At 48.6% G+C, this 19,846-nt stretch overlaps 1 protein-coding gene across 3 annotated transcripts in view; it reads right to left on the bottom strand.

The window, feature by feature from the left end:
* The window catches only part of LOC138250391 (RNA-binding protein 26-like), a 623,852-nt gene that overhangs the window by 336,240 nt on the left and 267,766 nt on the right, over positions 1 to 19,846 (bottom strand). For all 3 annotated transcript variants that reach the window (XM_069205212.1, XM_069205213.1, XM_069205214.1), the window contains 2 exons: positions 19,584 to 19,743; positions 11,610 to 11,774 (listed from right to left, as the gene is read on the bottom strand). In XM_069205212.1, coding sequence (XP_069061313.1) covers positions 11,610 to 11,774; positions 19,584 to 19,743 — 325 coding nt within the window. The remainder of the gene's footprint in view (positions 1 to 11,609; positions 11,775 to 19,583; positions 19,744 to 19,846) is intronic.

The raw sequence follows: 19,846 nt of genomic DNA, 5'->3' as shown, positions 1-19,846 counted from the left end.
ATAGTATGCACAGAGTCCAAGGGTTCCCCTTAGAGGTAAGATAGTGGCAAAAAGAGATCATTCTAATGCTCTATTTTGTGGTAGTGTGGTCGAGCAGTAGGCTTAACAGAGGGTAGTGTTAAGCATTTGTTGTACACACACAGGCAATAAATGAGGAACACACACTCAGAGACAATTCCAAGCCAATAGGTTTTTGTATAGAAAAAGTATATTTTCTTAGTTTATTTTAAGAACCACAGGTTCAAGATTTACATGTAATACTTCAAATGAAAGGTATTGCAGGTAGGAACTTTAGGAACTTTGAATTAGCAAAATAGCATATACAGTTTTCACATAAATTACATATAGCTATTTTAAAACTACACACAGTGCAATTTTCAACAGTTCCTGGGGGGAGTAAGAGTTTGTTCGTTTTTGCAGGTAAGTAAACCACCTACGGGGTTCAAGTTTGGGTCCACGGTAGCCCACCGTTGGGGGTTCAGAGCAACCCCAAAGTTACCACACCAGCAGCTCAGGGCCGATCAGGTGCAGAGGTCAAAGTGGTGCCCAAAACGCATAGGCTTCAATGGAGAAGGGGGTGCCCCGGTTCCAGTCTGCCAGCAGGTAAGTACCCGCATCTTCGGCGGGCAGACCAGGGGGGTTTTGTAGGGCAACGGGGGGGACGGGGGGGGGGGGGGGGGGGGGACACAAGTCCACACAGAAAGTACACCCTCAGCAGCACCGGGGCAGCCGGGTGCAGTGTGCAAACACGTGTCGGGTTTTCAATAGGTTTCAAGGGGAGACCAAGGGGTCTCGTCAGCGATGCAGGCAGGCAAGGGGGGGGCTCCTCGGGGTAGCCACCACCTGGGCAAGGGAGAGGGCCACCTGGGGGTCGCTCCTGCACTGGAGGTCGGATCCTTCAGGCCCTGGGGTCTGCGGCTGCAGAGTCTTTACCAGGCATCGGATCTTAGAAGCAGGCAGTCGCGGTCAGGGGGAGCCTCGGGATTTCCTCTGCAGGCGTCGCTGTGGGGGCAACTCTGGCTACTCACGGTCTCGCAGTCGCCGGGGAGTCCTCCCTGAAGTGATTGTTCTCCACAAGTCGAGCCGGGGCCGTCGGATGCAGAGTGCCAAGTCTCACGCTTCCAGCGGGAAACGCGTGTTGTTTCAAAGTTGCTTCTTTGTTGCAAAGTTGCAGTCTTTGGTGAACAGAGCCGCAGTCCTCGGGAGTTCTTGGTCCTTCTAGATGCAGGGCAGTCATCTGAGGATTCAGAGGTCGCTGGTCCCTGTGGAAAGCGTCGCTGGAGCAGTGTCTTTAGAAGTGGGGAGACAGGCCGGTAGAGCTGGGACCAAAGCAGTTGGTGTCTCCATCTTCTCTGCAGGGTTTTTCAGCTTAGCAGTCCTCTTCTTCTTAGGTTGCAGGAATCTGAGTTCCTAGGTTCTGGGGAGCCCTTAAATACAAAATTTAAGGGTGTGTTTAGGTCTGGGGGGTTTGTAGCCAATGGCTACTAGCCCTGAGGGTGGGTACACCCTCTTTGTGCCTCCTCCCTGAGGGGAGGGGGGCACATCCCTAATCCTATTGGAGGAATCCTCTATCTGCAAGATGGAGGATTTCTAAAAGTTAGAGTCACCTCAGCTCAGGACACCTTAGGGGCTGTCCTGACTGGCCAGTGACGACTCCTTGTTTTTCTCATTATCTCCTTCGGCCTTGCCACCAAAAGTGGGGCCATGGCCGGAGGGGGCGGGCAACTCCACTAGCTGGAGTGCCCTGTGGTGTTATAACAAAGGGGGTGAGCCTTTGAGGCTAACCGCCAGGTGTTACAGTTCCTGTAGGGGGAGGTGAGAAGCACCTCCACCCAGTACAGGCTTTGTTACTAGCCACAGAGTGACAAAGGCACTCTCCCCATGTGTCCAGCAACATGTCTGGTGTGTGGCAGGCTGCTAGAACTAGTCAGCCTACACGGATAGTCGGTTAAGGTTTCAGGGGGCACCTCTAAGGTGCCCTCTGGGGTGTATGTTACAATAAAATGTACACTGGCATCAGTGTGCATTTATTGTGCTGAGAAGTTTGATACCAAACTTCACAGTTTTCAGTGTAGCCATTATGGTGCTGTGGAGTTCGTGCATGACAGACTCCCAGACCATATACACTTATGGCTACCCTGAACTTACAATGTCTAAGGTTTTGCTTAGACACTGTAGGGGCACAGTGCTCATGCACTTATGCCCTCACCTATGGTATAGTGCACCCTGCCTTGGGGCTCTAAGGCCTTCTAGAGGGGTGACTTATCTATACTACATAGGCAGTGTGAGGTTGGCATGGCACCCTGAGGGGAGTGTCATGTCGACTTAGTCTTTTTATCCCCACTAGCACACACAAGCTGGCAAGCAGTATGTCTGTGCTGAGTGAGGGATCCCCAGGGTGGCATAAGACATGCTGCAGCCCTTAGAGACCTTCCCTGGCATCAGGGCCCTTGGTACCAGGGGTATCAGTTACGAGGGACTTACCTGGATGCCAGGGTGTGCCAATTGTGGAAACAAAAGTACAGGTTAGGGAAAGAACACTGGTGCTGGGGCCTGGTTGGCAGGCCTCAGCACACTTTCAAATCAAAACTTAGCATCAGCAAAGGCAAAATGTCAGGGGGTAACCATGCCAAGGAGGCATTTCCTAACACAACTCCCCCCCCCCCCCCCCCCCAAAACGAAAGAGGATGAGACTAACCTTTCCCAAGAGAGTCTTCATTTTCTAAGTGGAAGAACCTGGAAAAGCCATCTGCATTGGCATGGGCAGTCCCAGGTCTGTGTTCCACTATAAAGTCCATTCCCTGTAGGGAGGTGGACCACCTCAACAGTTTTGGATTTTCACCTTTCATTTGCATCAGCCATCTGAGAGGTCTGTGGTCAGTCTGAACTACAAAGTGAGTACCAAAGAGGTATGGTCTCAGCTTCTTCAGGGACCAAACCACAGCAAAGGCCTCCCTCTCAATGGCACTCCAACGCTGCTCCCTGGGGAGTAACCTCCTGCTAATGAAAGCAACAGGCTGGTCAAGGCCATCATCATTTGTCTGGGACAAAACTGCCCCTATCCCATGTTCAGAGGCATCTGTCTGCACAATGAACTGCTTGGAGTAATCTGGAGCTTATAGAACTGGTGCTGTGCACATTGCTTGTTTCAGGGTGTCAAAGGCCTGTTGGCATTCTACAGTCCAGTTTACTTTCTTGGGCATTTTCTTGGGAGGTGAGTTCTGTGAGGGCTGTCGCTATGGATCCATATCCCTTCACAAACCTCCTGTAATACCCAGTCAAGCCAAGGAATGCCCTGACTTGAATCTGGGTTTTTGGAGCTGCCCAGTCCAGAATAGTGTGGATCTTAGGCTGGAGTGGCTGAACTTGGCCTCCACCTACAAGGTGTCCCAAGTAAACCACAGTTCCCTGCCCTATCTGGCATTCGGATGCCTTGATAGAGAGGCCTGCTGATTGCAGAGCCTTCAAAACCTTCTTCAGGTGGACCAGGTGATCCTGCCAGCTGGAGCTAAAGACAGCAATATCGTCAAGATAAGCTGCACTAAAGGACTCCAAACCAGCAAGGACATGATTCACCAACCTTTGGAAGGTGGCAGGGGCATTCTTTAAACCAAAGGGCATAACAGTAAACTGATAATGCCCATCAGGTGTGGAGAGTGCTATTGTTTCTTTTGCTCCTGGTGCCATTTTGATTTGCCAGTACCCTGCGGTTAAGTCAAAGGTACTTAAGAATTTGGCAGCACCCAATTTGTCAATCAGTTCATCAGCCCTTGGAATGGGATGGGCATCTGTCTTGGTGACAGAATTAAGTCCTCTGTAGTCCACACAAAACCTCATCTCTCTCTTTCCATCTTTGGTGTGAGGTTTGGGGACTAAGACCACTGGGCTAGCCCATGGGCTGTCAGAGTGCTCAATGACTCCCAATTCCAGCATCTTGTGGACTTCCACTTTGATGCTTTCCTTAACTTGGTCAGACTGTCTGAAAAATTTGTTTTTGACAGGCATGCTGTCTCCTGTGTCCACATCATGGGTACACAGGTGTGTCTGACCAGGGGTTAGGGAAAAGAGCTCAGCAAACTGTTGTAGGACCTTCCTACAGTCAGATTGCTGTTGGCCAGAGAGGGTGTCTGAGTAGATCACTCCATCTACTGAGCCATCTTTAGGGTCTGTGGAGAGGAGATCAGGGAGAGGTTCACTCTCAGCTTCCTGGTCCTCATCTGTTACCATCAACAGATTCACATCAGCCCTGTCATGGAAGAGCTTTAGGCGGTTCACATGGATCACCCTCTTGGGGGTCCTGCTAGTGCCTAGGTCCACCAGGTAGGTGACCTGACTCTTCCTCTCTAGCACTGGGTAAGGGCCACTCCATCTGTCCTGAAGTGCCCTGGGAGCCACAGGCTCCAAAACCCAGACTTTCTGCCCTGGTTGAAATTCAACCATTGCAGCCTTTTGGTCATACCAAAACTTCTGGAGCTGTTGGCTGGCCTCAAGGTTTTTGCTTGCCTTTTCCATGTACTCTGCAATCCTTGAACGTAGGCCAAGTACATAGTCCACTATATCTTGCTTAGGCTCATGAAGAGGTCTCTCCCAGCCTTCCTTCACAAGAGCTAGTGGTCCCCTTACAGGGCGGCCAAACAGAAGTTCAAAGGGTGAAAACCCTACTCCCTTCTGAGGCACCTCTCTGTAGGCGAAAAGCAGACATGGCAAGAGGACATCCCATCTCCTTTTGAGTTTTTCAGGGACCCCATGATCATGCCTTTCAATGTTTTGTTGAATCTCTCAACAAGACCATTGGTTTGTGGATGGTATGGTGTGGTGAATTTGTAAGTCACCCCACACTCATTCCACATGTGTTTCAGGTATGCTGAAAAAGTTGGTACCTCTGTCAGACACCACCTCCTTAGGAAAACCCACACTGGTAAAAATACCAATGAGTGCTTTGGCTACTGCAGGGGCAGTAGTCGACCTAAGGGGAATTGCTTCAGGGTATCTAGTAGCATGATCCACTACTACTAGTATGTATAGGTTCCCTGAGGCTGTGGGAGGTTCAAGTGGACCCACTATGTCCACACCCACTCTTTCAAAGGGGACCCCCACCACTGGAAGTGGAATGAGGGGGGCCTTTGGGTGTCCACCTGTCTTACCACTGGCTTGACAGGTGGCACAGGAGACACAAAACTCCTTGACCTTCTGGGACATGTTGGGCCAATAGAAGTGGTTGACTAGTCTCTCCCACGTCTTGGTCTATCCCAAATGCCCAGCAAGAGGAATATCATGGGCTAAGGTCAGTATGAACTCCCTAAACTACTGAGGCACTACCACTCTCCTAGTGGCACCAGGTTTGGGATCTCTTGCCTCAGTGTAAAGGAGTCCATATTCCCAATAGACCCTATGTGTTCCTGTTTTCTTTCCATTGGACTCTTCAGCAGCTTGCTGCCTAAGGCCTTGAAGAGAGGGACGGGTTTCTTGCCCCTTACACAACTGTTCCCTTGAGGGCCACCCTGGGCCTAGGAGCTCAACCTGATAAGGTCCTAACTCCATGGGCTCAGTTCCCTCAGAGGGCAGAACTTCTTCCTGAGAAGAGAGGTTCTCTTTTACTTGTTGTGTTGCAACTGGTTCCCCAGTTGTCTTTCCTTTTCTCTTGGTAGGTTTGGCCCTTTTTCCAGGCTCCAACACCACTTTTTCACCCTGAGCCTTGCACTGTGCCCTTGTCTTGACACACACCAGTTCAGGGATACCTACCTAGCATGGCTGCATGGGTTTTCAGTTCTACCTCAGCCCATGCTGAGGACTCCAGGTCATTTCCAAGCAAACAGTCTACTGGGATATTTGAGGAGACCACCACCTGTTTCAGGCCATTGACCCCTCCCCACTCTAAGGTTACCATAGCCATGGGATGTACTTTAGTCTGATTGTCAGCGTTGGTGACTGGATAAGTTTGTCCAGCCAGGTATTGACCAGGGGAAACCAGTTTCTCTGTCACCATGGTGACACTGGCACCTGTATCCCTCAGGCCTTCTACACCTGTCCCATTAATTAAGAGCTGCTGTCTGTATTTTTGCATGTTAGGAGGCCAGGCAGCCAGTGTGGCTAAATCCGCCCCACCCTCAGAGACTAATGTAGCTTCAGTGTGACACCTGATTTGCTCTGGGCACACTGTTGATCCCACTTGGAGACTAGCCATTCCAGTGTTAGCTGGAGTAGAGTTAGTAGTGGAACCTTTCTTGGGACAGGCCTTGTCTCCAGTTTGGTGTCCAGGCTGTAGGAAGTTGGCTCTGTATGTGCTATTTCAAAGTAAGGAATAGCATGCACAGAGTCCAAGGGTTCCCCTTAGAGGTAAAATAGTGGTAAAAATAGATAATACTAATGCTCTATTTTGTGGTAGTGTGGTCGAGCAGTAGGCTTATCCAAGGAGTAGTGTTAAGCATTTGTTGTACATACACATAGACAATAAATGAGGTACACACACTCAGAGACAAATCCAGCCAATAGGTTTTTATATAGAAAAATATCTTTTCTTAGTTTATTTTAAGAACCACAGGTTCAAATTCTACATGTAATAGCTCATTCGAAAGGTATTGCAGGTAAGTACTTTAGGAACTTCAAATCATCAAAATTGCATGTATACTTTTCAAGTTATTCACAAATAGCTGTTTTAAAAGTGGACACTTAGTGCAATTTTCACAGTTCCTAGGGGAGGTAAGTATTTGTTAGTTTTACCAGGTAAGTAAGACACTTACAGGGTTCAGTTCTTGGTCCAAGGTAGCCCACCGTTGGGGGTTCAGAGCAACCCCAAAGTCACCACACCAGCAGCTCAGGGCCGGTCAGGTGCAGAGTTCAAAGTGGTGCCCAAAACACATAGGCTAGAATGGAGAGAAGGGGGTGCCCCGGTTCCGGTCTGCTTGCAGGTAAGTACCCGCGTCTTCGGAGGGCAGACCAGGGGGGTTTTGTAGGGCACCGGGGGGGACACAAGTCCACACAGAAATTTCACCCTCAGCGGCGCGGGGGCGGCCGGGTGCAGTGTAGAAACAAGCGTCGGGTTCGCAATGTTAGTCTATGAGAGATCTCGGGATCTCTTCAGCGCTGCAGGCAGGCAAGGGGGGGGTTCCTCGGGGAAACCTCCACTTGGGCAAGGGAGAGGGACTCCTGGGGGTCACTTCTCCAGTGAAAGTCCGGTCCTTCAGGTCCTGGGGGCTGCGGGTGCAGGGTCTCTCCCAGGCGTCGGGACTTTAGGTTCAAAGAGTCGCGGTCAGGGGAAGCCTCGGGATTCCCTCTGCAGGCGGCGCTGTGGGGGCTCAGGGGGGACAGGTTTTTGTACTCACAGTCTTAGAGTAGTCCTGGGGTCCCTCCTGAGGTGTTGGATCGCCACCAGCCGAGTCGGGGTCGCCGGGTGCAGTGTTGCAAGTCTCACGCTTCTTGCGGGGAGCTTGCAGGGTTCTTTAAAGCTGCTGGAAACAAAGTTGCAGCGTTTCTTGGAGCAGGTCCGCTGTCCTCAGGAGTTTCTTGTCTTTTCGAAGCAGGGGCAGTCCTCAGAGGATGTCGAGGTCGCTGGTCCCTTCGGAAGGCGTCGCTGGAGCAGGATCTTTGGAAGGCAGGAGACAGGCCGGTGAGTTTCTGGGGCCAAGGCAGTTGTCGTCTTCTGGTCTTCCGCTGCAGGGGTTTTCAGCTGGGCAGTCCTTCTTCTTGTAGTTGCAGGAATCTAATTTTCTAGGGTTCAGGGTAGCCCTTAAATACTAAATTTAAGGGCGTGTTTAGGTCGGGGGGGTTAGTAGCCAATGGCTACTAGCCCTGAGGGTGGGTACACCCTCTTTGTGCCTCCTCCCAAGGGGAGGGGGTCACAATCCTAACCCTATTGGGGGAATCCTCCATCTGCAAGATGGAGGAATCTTAAAAGTTAGAGTCACTTCAGCTCAGGACACCTTAGGGGCTGTCCTGACTGGCCAGTGACTCCTCCTTGTTGCTTTCTTTGTTCCCTCCAGCCTTGCCGCCAAAAGTGGGGGCCGTGGCCGGAGGGGGCGGGCAACTCCACTAAGCTGGAGTGCCCTGCTGGGCTGTGACAAAGGGGTGAGCCTTTGAGGCTCACCGCCAGGTGTCACAGCTCCTGCCTGGGGGAGGTGTTAGCATCTCCACCCAGTGCAGGCGTTGTTACTGGCCTCAGAGTGACAAAGGCACTCTCCCCATGGGGCCAGCAACATGTCTCGGTTTGTAGCAGGCTGCTAAAACTAGTCAGCCTACACAGATAGTCGGTTAAGTTTCAGGGGGCACCTCTAAGGTGCCCTCTGTGGTGTATTTTTCAATAAAATGTACACTGGCATCAGTGTGCATTTATTGTGCTGAGAAGTTTGATACCAAACTTCCCAGTTTTCAGTGTAGCCATTATGGTGCTGTGGAGTTCGTGTTTGACAGACTCCCAGACCATATACTCTTATGGCTACCCTGCACTTACAATGTCTAAGGTTTTGTTTAGACACTGTAGGGGTACCATGCTCATGCACTGGTACCCTCACCTATGGTATAGTGCACCCTGCCTTAGGGCTGTAAGGCCTGCTAGAGGGGTGTCTTACCTATACTGCATAGGCAGTGAGAGGCTGGCATGGCACCCTGAGGGGAGTGCCATGTCGACTTACTCGTTTTGTCCTCACTAGCACACACAAGCTGGCAAGCAGTGTGTCTGTGCTGAGTGAGAGGTCTCCAGGGTGGCATAAGACATGCTGCAGCCCTTAGAGACCTTCCTTGGCATCAGGGCCCTTGGTACTAGAAGTACCAGTTACAAGGGACTTATCTGAATGCCAGGGTGTGCCAATTGTGGATACAATGGTACATTTTAGGTGAAGGAACACTGGTGCTGGGGCCTGGTTAGCAGGGTCCCAGCACACTTCTCAGTCAAGTCAGCATCAGTATCAGGCAAAAAGTGGGGGGTAACTGCAACAGGGAGCCATTTCTTTACACAGGCTGATTACAGCTACAACACCAGGCCTTTTTGGGATCAAAGTTTTTACCCTTGAACCCAAAATTGGATTGTGAAGAGGCTCTGGGCCCACCCTCCTGTGCAGGTTTTTGGGGGCCTGTAGAAGACTCTTTACTATTTTTCCCTTTGGATGTCTCAACATTCTTCCCCTGGGGAGGCTTTGTGACCCCTTTCTTTTGGTCACCCCCTGTGGAAGTCTTGGTCACCCTAGTCTTCACCCAATGGTCCGCCTTCTTTCCCAATTCTTGGGGAGAAATTGGTCCTAGGTCTACCAGATGCTGATGCAGTTTATCATTTGAACAATTACTTAATAGGGGTTCTTTCACAAATAAATTGTACAGCCCATCATAATCATTTACACCACTGCCTTGAATCCAACCATCCAGTGTTTTCACTGAGTAGTCCACAAAATCAACCCAGGTCTGGCTCGAGGATGTTTGAGCCCCCCTGAACCTAATTCTATTCTCCTCAGTGGAGAATCCAAAGCCCTCAATCGGGGTTCCCTTCATGAGGTCATAGGATTCTGCATCTTTTCCAGAGAGTGTGAGGAGTCTATCCCTACACTTTCCAGTGAACATTTCCCAAAGGAGAGCACCCCAGTGAGATATGTTTACTTTTCTGGTTGCACAAGCCCTCTCAAAAGCTGTGAACCATTTGGTGATGTCATCACCAACTTCATATTTAGTTACAATCCCTTTAGGGATTTTCAACATGTCAGTAGAATCTCTGACCCTATTTATGTTGCTACCACCATGGATGGGACCAAAACCCATCTCTTGTCTTTCCCTTTCTATGGCTAGGAGCTGTCTCTCTAAAGCCAATCTTTTGGCCATCCTGGCTAGCAGGAGGTCATCTTCACTGAGGCTATCCTCAGTGATAACAGAGGTGCTGGACCCTCCTGTGAGGGAAACAGCTTCTCTGACTAACACAGTTGGAGACAGGGCTTGGGGGGCCCTGATCTCCCTAATTAGGACTGGAGGGGGGGAATTCTCAAGTCCTTGACAGTCCTTGACAGTGGGTAGCATGCCTATATCTTTGTTTCAGGAACTCCACCAATTCCCAATCTAAGGGGGGTGGGGGGAGGAGAAAGAACGTTCAGAACACTCTGCAAATGCAGAGTTACTAGGGTGTCTGGAAAATCACCCTTTAGAGTAGTAGTTTAATTTCCTCCACCTAGCCTTTACAACTCCTGTCATGGCTCATCAAAATATACGTGGACTGAAATAGCTCAGAACGCGTAAACACAGCTACTGTTATACACTTAACATAGTCATGCTTAGTGATACAGACATTTTGGGTACATGTGGTAAGCAGGTTGAGTAGTTGCCAAGCAATGACATCTCCTGGATTCTAAGGAGAACTGCTTGGGTTTATACCCATACCAAAGTAAAGTATATGAAATGTGCACTCACATGGCAGAAGGCTTACAGCTGGCTAAATGGTGCTTTGCGGTAAAGTGGCTCTAAAACAGCCAACTGTCAGTAAGACATAAGGGAGTAATAATTTGCAGCATGAACCACATTTCTGGCAAAGTGGAAGGAGTTTCTACGACTGCTTTTATTCCCATAGACACTACATTTCATTGACAAAATTCAAAGAATACAGAAAAACAGAAAGTTGATAGTCTTTCACAACTACTGTCACAGGACATATGCTCATTCAAAAAGAAGAGAGCAGTTGTAATAAGAGTCAATGACGCACAATGTTACGTCTAGTAAGCACTAAAGCTATTAACTTACTGAAGTTATGTGAAGGTATTTTGAAAAGAGACAGTGAATTCCTGATAAATAACTGCTTCCATGCAATGGGAGTGAAAATAAATATGGCCCAGTAACTCTCATTTAGATCAACTGTATTAACAAACACAAATTGACACATTACAGTGAAAGGGTTAAACTCCAGCTAATTACCACAACAGAGTTAAACTAACATAAGAAAACATGGTTTACTCCTCACACATTGCATATTATGATTAGGTTGCATGTGGAAGCACATTGTCTTAATATTCACAGGGCCTTTCCAATGTAATTTTAACATAACACACAAATGTACTAAGTTCCACCCTGGTCTTGACCCCAATTTAAAAATAAAAAAATAAAAACACACACACACACAAATACCATGGCATATACTATACATGTACAGGTGCAGAATTAATTATGCTATTTATTACTATTGCTGCAGGAGGGGAGGGGCATCATGACCCAATCAAAGCTTTGCCTCTTGCGAGTACTACCCACTCCCACACTCACAAAAGTGTAATAAACAGCACATTCCACTCAACACATCTGCAAATATAGTACTTCTGTAACTGGACAACACAAGAACAGACATCTAAATGTTACTTGTGTTTGAAAACTCACCAATAAAAAAATATGGTAAATGAGATCCCAGCAGAGAGAACTCCTTTATGAAGCTGGTAAGCCACATCCATGGGCTAGTGCCTGTTTGGCTATGCAGTCAATGATGCTACAGCACCACTTGTTCAAAGATTCGTCTGGGTTAGCAGATGTTGGGTTGGTTGCAGGAAAAAGGTCCAGATCCAGCTTGACCTCTTATAGCTACTTCTAGACTAGAAATTTGCTATATATCATACTAACAAGTACATGATATTTCAATAAACGTACTCATAAAACAATACCTTTTGAGGCGATCCATGCATATGTTGAGAATTGCTTTCTCTGTGCCAGAATACTTTTATAAAGCGATTATTCAGTACTGCTTCTGTGCTTGAAATAGCAGCTTTTGCTTCTTCAGGGGTAGCAAACTGTATAAGAGCACCTTCTGGGTCACCTTGGTAGGCAACCTAGAACAAATAAATCATTTCATTAATATGTATGGATCTAAACAAAAAGTGCTCCACCCCCCTGCAATAGTACAGTTTGTTATTTAGAAAGACAAAGTATCACTACGGGGATGACCTAAATTAAAAACATCACACAATCATTGAAAGCACATTTTCTGAAGACTAGAACAAATACTCTGAAACACCCAATATGATTCAAGTAAATGGGTAAGAGAGGGTCCAAAATAACTGGTTATCTTCACTTTGTTTTCTGACCAGGAGATGAGGGATAGAAGGGGGGCCCTTGACTACAACCCCCGGCCTCCATTGTGGCATCAGGAGGTCACACCTGTCAGTATCTGCGCACGGAGGCACTTAACTTGCAGCTGGGATGCCCGCTGCACAGGACGTGCCCGGGTGCTTGCTTGGGTGAAGACCGGGCCAAGTAGAGGCCTCTCTGCGATTGGACAAGGCTGTGCCCTCTCTCTTAGTTTTTATTTTTTTTCCCCGTTTATTTTAATTTTTGTTCTATTTTATTTTTATTCTTACCCAGTGGGTGATCCGCGTACTAAAAGACATGTAAAAAGGTACTGTGATTGCTTGGCATTTTAGGTATTTGGGTATAAGGGCCAACCATGGGCAAAAAGTAACGCTAGGTTTAGCCTCTGCATTTTCTACATACACTATGCTGTCAGCTTTTTACAGAGCAGTGGGCGTAAAAACTAAAGAGACAGAGTTGGTTGAAAGAAGATTGGCACTTTCATTAACCCCTTCCATAACACCAGCTTTGGAGATGATATAGGACTCAGGGGAGTGTGAGGTGGATGAATGTCCCTTGATGCAGGCCGCCCAAGTTATAGCTGTACCTTTACAGTCACCTTCGTCTAGCTGTGAGTGTTGATCTGCAGTCGCGCTCCAAAAATCAGAGGCACAGGCGGTGCAGATCTGTCACCGACAATATGCGGTGACAGGAGTCACAGGACTTGAATCCGGTTTTACGGGACTTCGCTCGATGCAAAACTGGTGAAAAACGAATTCCACAAAATGTCATATTTATGCAAAAAATGACTAAAGTAGCTCTTCTCCGGATCAGCACGCAGTCACGGAAAGAAGAGAACTGGCGTCAGAAGGCCTGAGTGGCTGTAGATACACATGCTTTGCATAGACTGTAAAAAAGTACTCTCTATAACCAGTTTTTAGCCTGTGGATAGTTTGGAACAAAGTTCTTAACACTGTCTGGCCAACCTTAGCCTGCTGAAGGGCTATCTACACAATCACGTTTGGCGAACATGAACAGGGCTGACCTGCTTGTCGTTTTACATGTCAACTAGGGAAATGTTAAAAAACTCCAGAAAGTGTGAGCACAGGGCTAAAAAAAAAAAAAAAAAAAAAAAAAAAAAAAGGCAAAATGAGCCTAGTTTGTTTTCTTCAAACCATACTCATACAAACGGGTGAAGCACTGCACATTTGATCATATTACACCCTCCTATGCATACCCACACTTAATAGCTCACATAGGGTAAAATATTGAAGGGTTCCACACCCAGAGTGAGAGTTGTAGCCCACACCCCAAACCATTGGGTAAGAGGCAAAAGGAGGGATCCCATGATGAAGCATGCCACCAAATGGTGGGTAAGAGCTTTCATTCTTAAAATAAAAGGTTCTGCTCAGAAATAGGAGATTGCTGGTGGAAGTTCGGTGATTGTACAGTGGCACTTAATGGACTGTCCCCGGACTGGATGCATTTATTTTGTGTTTCTATGAGTTAATGCGGCATCTCTAGCACCGAGTGGATTGGAGGGATTGACATCCCCTGCTGGAAGCTGGCACTGTATATACTATATCAAAATGAGATATTCTGTGCAGAGTCGAGGGGTTTCCCAGTGGCTTGACAGAGGCAAGAATAGATAATACTAATGCTCTATTTATGGTAGTGTGGCCGAGCAGTTTGGCTTATCAGATGGTAGTGTTAAGCATTTCTTGTACACACACACAAAAATAAAGGAAACACTCAATCACTTAACTCCAGACCAATAGGATTTAATATAGAAAAATCTCTTTTGTTAATTTATTTCTAGAACCACAATCAAATCAAATCAAAAAACATTTATAAAGCGCGCTACTCACCCGTGAGGGTCTCAAGGCGCTAGGGGGAGGGGGTTACTGCTGCTCGAAGAGCCAGGTCTTGAGCTGCCTCCGGAATGCGAGGTGGTCCTTGGTGGTCCTGAGGTTGGTGGGGAGGGAATTCCACGTCTTTGCCGCCAGGTAGGAGAAGGATTTCCCACCTGCCGTGGTGCGGCGGATGCGAGGGACGGCGGCGAGTGTGAGGTTGGCGGAGCGAAGTTGACGGGTGGGCGTGTAGAAACTGAGGCGACGGTTGAGGTATTCGGGTCCCTTGTTGAGGAGGGCTGTGTGTGCGTGGGTGAGGACCCGGAAGGTGATCCTTTTGTTGACGGGAAGCCAGTGCAGGTGGCTCAGGTGGGCGGAGATGTGGCTGTTGCGGGGTATGTCGAGGACGAGGCGGGCGGAGGCGTTTTGTATTCGCTGCAGACGTTTCTGGAGTTTAGCGGTGGTTCCTGCGTATAGGGTGTTTCCGTAGTCCAGGCGGCTCATGACGAGGGCGTGGGTCACAGTCTTTCTGGTGTCGGCGGGGATCCAGCGGAAGATCTTTCGGAGCATGCGGAGGGTGAGGAAGCAAGAAGATGATACGGCGTTGACTTGTTTGGTCATTGTGAGAAGCGGGTCCAGGATGAATCTGAGGTTGCGTGCGTGGTCTGAGGGGGTTGGTGAAGTGTCTAGGGCCGTGGGCCACCAAGAGTCGTCCCAGGCGGACGGGGTGTTTCCGAGGATGAGGACTTCCGTTTTTTCTGAGTTCAGTTTCAGACGGCTGAGTTTCATCCATTCTGCGACTTCTTTCATTTCATCTTGTAGGTTGGTCTTGGCGCCAGTGGGGTCCTTGGTGAGGGAAAGTATCAGCTGAGTGTCGTCGGCGTAGGAGGTGATGTTGATGTTGTGTTTGCGTACGATGTCGGCGAGGGGGCTCATGTAGACATTGAAGAGAGTCGGGCTGAGCGAGGTGCCTTGTGGGACGCTGCAGATGATCTCGGTGGGGTCTGAGCGGAACGGAGTTAGGTAGACTCTTTGGGAGCGGTTAGAGAGGTAAGAGGAGATCCAGTCCATGGCCAGTCCTTGGATACCGGTGGAGCGCAGGCGAGATGTTAGGGTTCGGTGGCAGACGGTGTCGAAGGCAGCCAATAGGTCGAGGAGGATGAGGGCGACTGTTTCTCCGTTGTCCATCAGAGTTCTGATGTCATCTGTGACTGAGATGAGGGCGGTTTCTGTGCTGTGATTGGCTCGGAATCCGGACTGAGAGGGGTCGAGTAGGTTGTTGTCTTCAAGGAAGTTGGTAAGTTGCTTGTTGACGGTCTTCTCTATGACTTTGGCAGGGAAGGGGAGGAGCGAGATGGGGCGGAAGTTCTTCAGGTCGCTGGGGTCCGGCGTAGGTTTCTTCAGTAGGGCGTTTGCTTCTGCCACCTTCCCCGAGAGCTGGAAACACGCAGAAGTCAACGAGCTGTTGATGATGGCCTGGAGATGCGGGGCGATGATTTCGTCGGCTTTGTTGAAGGTGAAAAGTGGGCAGGGGTCCGAGGGGGCACCAGAGTGGATGGAGTTCATGGTAGCTTTGGTCTCCTCCGTGCTGATGTGAGTCCAGGCGTTGAGGGTGATGGCTGGGGTTGTAGGTTCTGTGGTGGTTGGCTGGGTCAGGTGTCCGAAGCTGTTGTGTAGGTCGGTGATCTTACGATGGAAGAAGGTGGCGAGGGAGTTGCAGAGGTCTTGTGAGGGCGTGATGGCGTTGGAGTTGGCGTTAGGATTGGAGAGCTCTTTGACAATGTTGAAGAGTTCTTTGCTGTTGTGAGTGTTCTTGTCCAGTCTGTCTGTAAAGGAAGGTCTTTTGGTGGCGCGGATCAGTTGGTGGTGTTCGCGGGTGGCGTTTTTGAGGGCAGACATGTTTTCTGCGGTTTGGTCCTTGCGCCAGGCTTTCTCGAGGGTACAGCAGGTTTGTTTGGATTCCTTGAGGGTGTCTGTGAACCATTGAGGTTTCCTGGTGCTGGTCTGTCTTGGGAGGCGTCTGAGGGGTGCGAGGTTGTCCGCGCAGTTGGTGATCCAATGCGTGAGGCTGAGGGCTGCGTCGTTGGGGTCGGTGGAGAAGGTGGGTTGGTTGTCGCTGAGAGTGGAGAGAAGCTGTTCCGTGGGGATTTTGTTCCAATGTCTGCGTGGGATGGGTTGTGTGCGGAGGTGGAGAGTCTCGCGTCTAAAGGTGAAGTGGACACATCTGTGGTCGGTCCAGTGTATTACGGAGGAGTGGCTGAAGGATACATGGTTGCTGGCGGAGAAGATGGGGTCGAGCGTGTGTCCGGCGATGTGGGTGGGGGTGTTCACCAGTTGCTTGAGAAAGAGGTTGTCGAGCAGGGCGGTGGTGTTGGGGTCGTTGTTCTGTTCCAGGTGGAAGTTAAGGTCAAAGAGGAGGATGTAGTCCGGCGAGGCAAGGGCGTGCGGGGAGATGAAGTCAGCGATGGATTCGCTGAAGAGGGACGTGGTGCAGGGGGTTTGTCCGTCCACAAGATTCAATTAGCAGGTAATTACATTCAATGAAAGGTACTTTGCATAGGCATAATCATGACTTTGAATGGAATCAAAATTGTACACAGTTTTCTTAAAATGGCAAAAAGCTATTTTAAAAGTGGACACTGCAATTTTCAACAGTTCCTGAGGGAAGAAAGTACAGTACAGTTTTGGTGGTAAGTAACCAACTTACAGATTCAGTCTCTAGGGTATGTGTTGCCCACCCGCTGGGGGTTCAAGAAAACCCAAACACCCAGCATCAGCAACACAGGGCCGGTTAGGTGCAGAGATCCAACAGGAGCCAAAATAACATGGGCCCCCATGGAGACAGGGGGTACTCGGGTTCCGGTCTGCTTGCAGAAGTACCCGCGTTGTCAGAGGGCAGACCAAGGGGTTTAGAGGAGCACTGGGGGGACTCTAAGTAGGCACCAAACATGCACCCTCAGCGGCACAGGGGGTGCAGGGTGCAATCAGGGCATAGGTTTCCCAATGGAACTCTATGGAGGGACCCCAGGAGTCACTTAGGCGCTGCGGGCAAGGCACAGGGGGGCTCCTCGGGCAAGCCACTGACTGGATAGGGAGGAAGGCAGCCTGCCTGTCACTGCTGCACAGGTGGTCAGCTTCTCTGCGGGTGCAGTGCTTCTCCAAGCGGAGGGGTGGGGACTCCAGTGTAGACACTCTGTTTGAATCACCTGGGGATCCTCTCTGGGTAGTTGGACCACCTGGACACGGGCCGTGGGCGTCGGGTGCAGAGTGTTCCTCCCTCTTTTCATAACTTTCCTATGAAAGGGGGGGGGGGGGGGGGGGGGACATCTCCACTAGCTGGAACACCCTGGGGCACGTATCTCGAGGCTTGAGCCGTTGAGGTGTTACAGTTCCTGCCAGTGGTGAGGTGTGAAGCACCTCCACCCAGGGCATGCTTTGTTTCTGACCCCAGAGTGCACAAAGACACTCACCCCATGTGGTCAAACTTGTCTGGAAGTGGCAGGATGGCACAGACCAGTCAGTCCTACACTATCAGGTTGGCTAACATACAGGGGGTATCTCTAAGATGCCCTCTGTGTGCATTTTTCAGCATCAGTGTGGGTTTATTGTGCGGAGAAGTTTGATACTAAACTTCTCATTATTCAGTGTAGTCATTATGGTGCTGTGGAGTTTGTAATGACAAACACCCAGACCATATATGCAATATTGCTACCGTGCACTTACAATGTCTAAGAATTGACTTTCACTTTAGGGGCATATTGCTCATGCAGCTCTGCCCTCACCTGTGGTATAGTGCACCCTGCCTTAGGGTTGTAAGGCCTGCTAGAGGGGTGACTTACCTATGCCACAGACAGTGATTTTGAGGGCATGGCACCAAGCGAGGGCTGCCATGTCGACTTTGCCTTTTTCTCCACCATTTGCACACACAAGCTGCAAGGCAGTGCGCATGGGCTGAGTGAGGGATTCCCCAGGGTGGCATAATAGATGCTGCACCCCTTGGGGACCTTCCCTGGCCACAGGGCCCTTGGTACCACTGGTACATTTTACAAGGGTGCTGGGGCCTGATCAGCAGGATCCCAGCACACTTTCAAAGTTTGCATCAACACTAGGCAAAAAGTGGGGTGGCAACCATTCCAACAGTGGCATTTTCCTACACCCCCTGTGTTGTCTTGTCATCTAGATGACAGCCCCCACCCTCCTAACCCCACCGGAAAGAGATGTGTCCACGGTAATGGAAAACTTGCAGAACCAGATAAGGAATGAGAAGGGCCTGCCCAGCAACAGGTTGTTGCTGTTCCACCACTGTATTGAAAGATGTTGCACAAATCCCCTTTCCACAAGTTACTATCTATTCAATGCAGCCCCAAAGGATCCTCTCTGTTTATCAGTCATCCTTGGTAGGCTATAGATACATAACAGGGGGCATGAATGGTGTATGGCACTCATAGTACTTCTCTTAACTTACACCGCGTGTCATTAATTCATCTCAGGTGCAGGAATACCTCTTATCTTCCGGGCTGCTATGCTCAACTCACCACACCCAGACGCACACATCATAAGCTAGGCCCATGTTGTTAAGCTTTCAGATTCCGCATGCCTAGGTGCAGCACACAACCTTTGTCTTCTTGCGGAATCTTAAGTAGCTGGGAGGACACACCAGTGAAGAGAGCACTGCCATGTCACCACAGTTCAGATCCAGCCATATGCAAATTAGTCTTGATCCAACAGTCCAGTCCAAACTGCCAGGCCAGGTCCTGCCCCAAACGGAATACAAGCAATTCGGGACCAGTTTTGCCCTAGTTAGGGCTCATCAGCCAGGTTTAGTTTATTCCAGTGACAGTGTGCCCAAGACTCACACTTGGGCATAACCAGTTCACTTGGAGCAAAACACAAAAGTATAAAAAAAAGTTACAGATGGCATTACTAGACAAATTACCCTAATTTCAAACCAGCGCCCTTTTTAAAAATCTCAAAGATGGGTTTAGCACTTGCAGGATTTCATCAACATATCTTTTTAGAATGCAAGATATTTATATTTTTTGAAAAACTAAATATCCATCACTTGCATAGATCTGGATCATTGCTTTCACATTCCATTCGTGGATAAGGGAGGAACAAGCCAGTTTTCCTAGGTTTGGTAATGATTTCCCTCACAGTAACACAATACAGGACCAAACTAGCTCTCAACTGTTCCCTCCAAATGTAATTACCTAAAATATATTATAATTTAATATCACAAAGAAAACAGCACAGTGTGTGCTATCCACCCGCTCTAGTTGTATATAAATAAAACCTGCTTATTAAGACCATGTTTTCACTGACCAGAACAAGAGGATGAGACTATGTACTCACCAACAGCAAGTTTATTTGTGTTTTTACTTTAAAATATAATCACTTTGATCACATAAGGACAGAAGAAAAACATGCTTTACTGTTTTCATTCCTGAACACTTAATACAGCACTAAAGAGCTCTGTGATGACTGCAACTTAACATAAAGACAAGTCTTTATTTAGAGAAATTGGTTAACTAACATAAGGTATGTGCATAAATAATTGCATTAGGTTGAGGTGGTATTGGCTATTTACAGATACCAATTCCTTTAATAATTTTGCACTCAAAGCTTAGTAAATGAATATGCAAGAGACAAGTTTTTCAACACAGTTCTACAATGGAAAAATATCCAAGACATCAGTGCTTCATTTCTTTGCAGATTACTTACCTGCAAATTCACTAAATTGCCGAACTTGCTAAAGTGTTCATTGAGTTTACTGATGTTATTGAGCTCAGGTGGAATTCTTTTCAGCTCAAGCTTGGTATTTTCAGGTCCAAACTGACCTTTCTTTGTGAGGCTTGGGCTATTGGTTCTGTTGAAGTTTTGCCTGTACAAAAGACAACAAAGTCAAAAGCTTTGAGTATGAAAACTGTATTTCTGCAGGGTGCATTCTTTTGTGAGTGTATAACAATTCAGATTGCAGCATTTCT

The sequence above is a fragment of the Pleurodeles waltl genome, chromosome 8, assembly GCF_031143425.1.
Source record: "Pleurodeles waltl isolate 20211129_DDA chromosome 8, aPleWal1.hap1.20221129, whole genome shotgun sequence".
NCBI lineage: Eukaryota > Metazoa > Chordata > Amphibia > Caudata > Salamandridae > Pleurodeles > Pleurodeles waltl.
Note: the sequence above shows the minus strand (reverse complement) of the source record. Positions and strands in the feature narration are given on the sequence as shown.